The sequence below is a fragment of the Tupaia chinensis genome, unplaced genomic scaffold, assembly GCF_000334495.1.
Source record: "Tupaia chinensis unplaced genomic scaffold, TupChi_1.0 Scaffold000010_1, whole genome shotgun sequence".
NCBI lineage: Eukaryota > Metazoa > Chordata > Mammalia > Scandentia > Tupaiidae > Tupaia > Tupaia belangeri.
In genome coordinates this window covers 137,299-139,106 of record NW_006159440.1, presented here as the reverse complement: position 1 = coordinate 139,106, position 1,808 = coordinate 137,299, and the positions used below count along the sequence as shown (strand labels likewise).

General features: G+C 63.5%; 1 protein-coding gene across 1 annotated transcript in view; it reads right to left on the bottom strand.

The window, feature by feature from the left end:
- Positions 1-1,152: 1,152 nt before the first annotated feature.
- Positions 1,153-1,808, bottom strand: part of ZNF777 (zinc finger protein 777) — a gene marked incomplete at its 5' end in the record, with an annotated part of 35,399 nt that continues 34,743 nt past the window's right edge. The window contains 1 exon segment of the mRNA XM_006172137.2: positions 1,153-1,808. This exon segment is cut by the window's right edge and continues 37 nt beyond it. Within this exon segment, the coding sequence (XP_006172199.2) occupies positions 1,207-1,808 (602 nt within the window).

Here is a 1,808-nt window from a genome sequence, read left to right as displayed (position 1 = left end):
GGGCCCCTCCGAATCCCCTCCGACTCTCCTCTAGGGGTCACACAGGGTATGCTGGCTTCTGCAGCCTCCCCGGCATAGCCTCGGCCTCCACGCAGGCCTGGGCCGGGTACTCTGCCAGCTTGCGGGAACGGTCTCTTCAGTGGCCACGTCTCTGGGTGCCGACGATGTCTCTTTCTAGAAGAGTGAGCCAGAGGGTGCTCTGGAACGAGTGACTGCCTTGGGAAACCAGGTGGCTCAGTAGTACTCTCAGCATGGAAGTCGCTTTGGTGTAAGCCCCAAATACAGCAGGCCTGGCGGGCACCTTGATGGGCCCCCAGACTCCCAAGGCCCTGCACTTTGTCCCTGGGGCTCAGCCCCACCCCTGGCCGCTGCAGTTCAAACTGGACAGGAAGGCTAGGACCCTCTTCCCAGCTCCTTCCACACCTGTCACGCTCCCTGGCCAGTCTAGTCGCCGGGGCCTATTCCATCCTCAACTCCCACTGTCCCTGTCATCCAGGCACACACGGAGTCTGCAGCCAGGAGCTCAGGCCTCCCTGAGACTTACTCACTGCTTCTGGCTCCTCAGTTCTGTCTCTGCTTCTCGGTTTTATAACCAGGGATCTGCACCTCCCTCGGCACCCAGCAGGGAGAACAGCACCTAACAGGGACCCAAAAGAGCCTGTCCCTTGGCCACCGCCTCAAACCCTCCCCTTCAAAACCAAACAAAAACGGCAAACAGGAAACACTCTTTTCAAAATTACTCTATTATTATCAAATAGAACCACAGTATCCAAAAGGTAATTATAAAGTTCTACCCCCACTAACGGTCCTGCGCTGCCCCTCCGCGTGGCCGGAGGCCAAATCACTCCCCCCGTGCGACTGGTTTCATCCGTTTTATTGTCAAGGAAATTAACAGCCTGAAAGGGTTCCCCAGGTCCGAGCCCTCCCCCCCTGGGGCCCTGGAAACACGGCAGCAAGGGACCTGGTCTCACTAGCCCGTGTCCTTGGAAGGAGGGACAAAAGGAGAGAGGGGCTCACAGCAAGGGGGCTGGGGGCGCCCCGCCTCCGCCCACAGGGCTCGGGTCTGGCGGTGGCCGGGCAGGTGTCCGGGGCTCGAGGCGCACCAGGCCAGGGGGGCGGCGGCGGGGGGGGCGGTCACTCGCCCGTCGGGCAGGTGTCCGGGGCTGGAGGCGCACCAGGCCAGGGGGGCGGCGGCGGGGCGCGCGCTCACTCGCCCGTGTGGGTCCGCAGGTGGTACTTGAGCGACTGCTTGTAGCGGAAGCACTTGGCGCAGTGCGTGCAAGGGTAGGGCCGCTCGCCCGTGTGCGCGCGCTGGTGCTCCAGCAGGTGGTGCTTTTGCGTGAAGCGCTTGCCGCACTCGGCGCAGTGGTAGGGCCGCTCGCCGGTGTGGATGCGCCGGTGCTCCAGCAGGTGGTGCTTGCGGATGAAGCTCTTGCCGCACTCAGGGCAGGCGTGCGGCCGCTCGCGCGAGTGCACGCGGCAGTGGTTGGTGAGCTTGGACTTCTCGCTGAAGCTCTTCTCGCACTCGGGGCACTTGAAGGGCCGCTCGCCCGTGTGAGTCCGCTGGTGGCGCAGCAGATGCGACGGGCGGCTGAAGCTCTTGCCGCACAGGCTGCAGATGAAGGAGACCTCGTGCTTGCCCGCGTGCACGCGCTGGTGGATCACCAGGCTGATGTGCAAGCGGAAGCTCTTCTTGCACTCGGGGCAAGTGTAGGGCCGCTCGCCCGTGTGCGTGATCTGGTGCTTGGTCAGGCTCGACTTGTGGCTGAAGCTGCTGTCGCACTCCGGGCACTTGTAGGGCTTGGGAC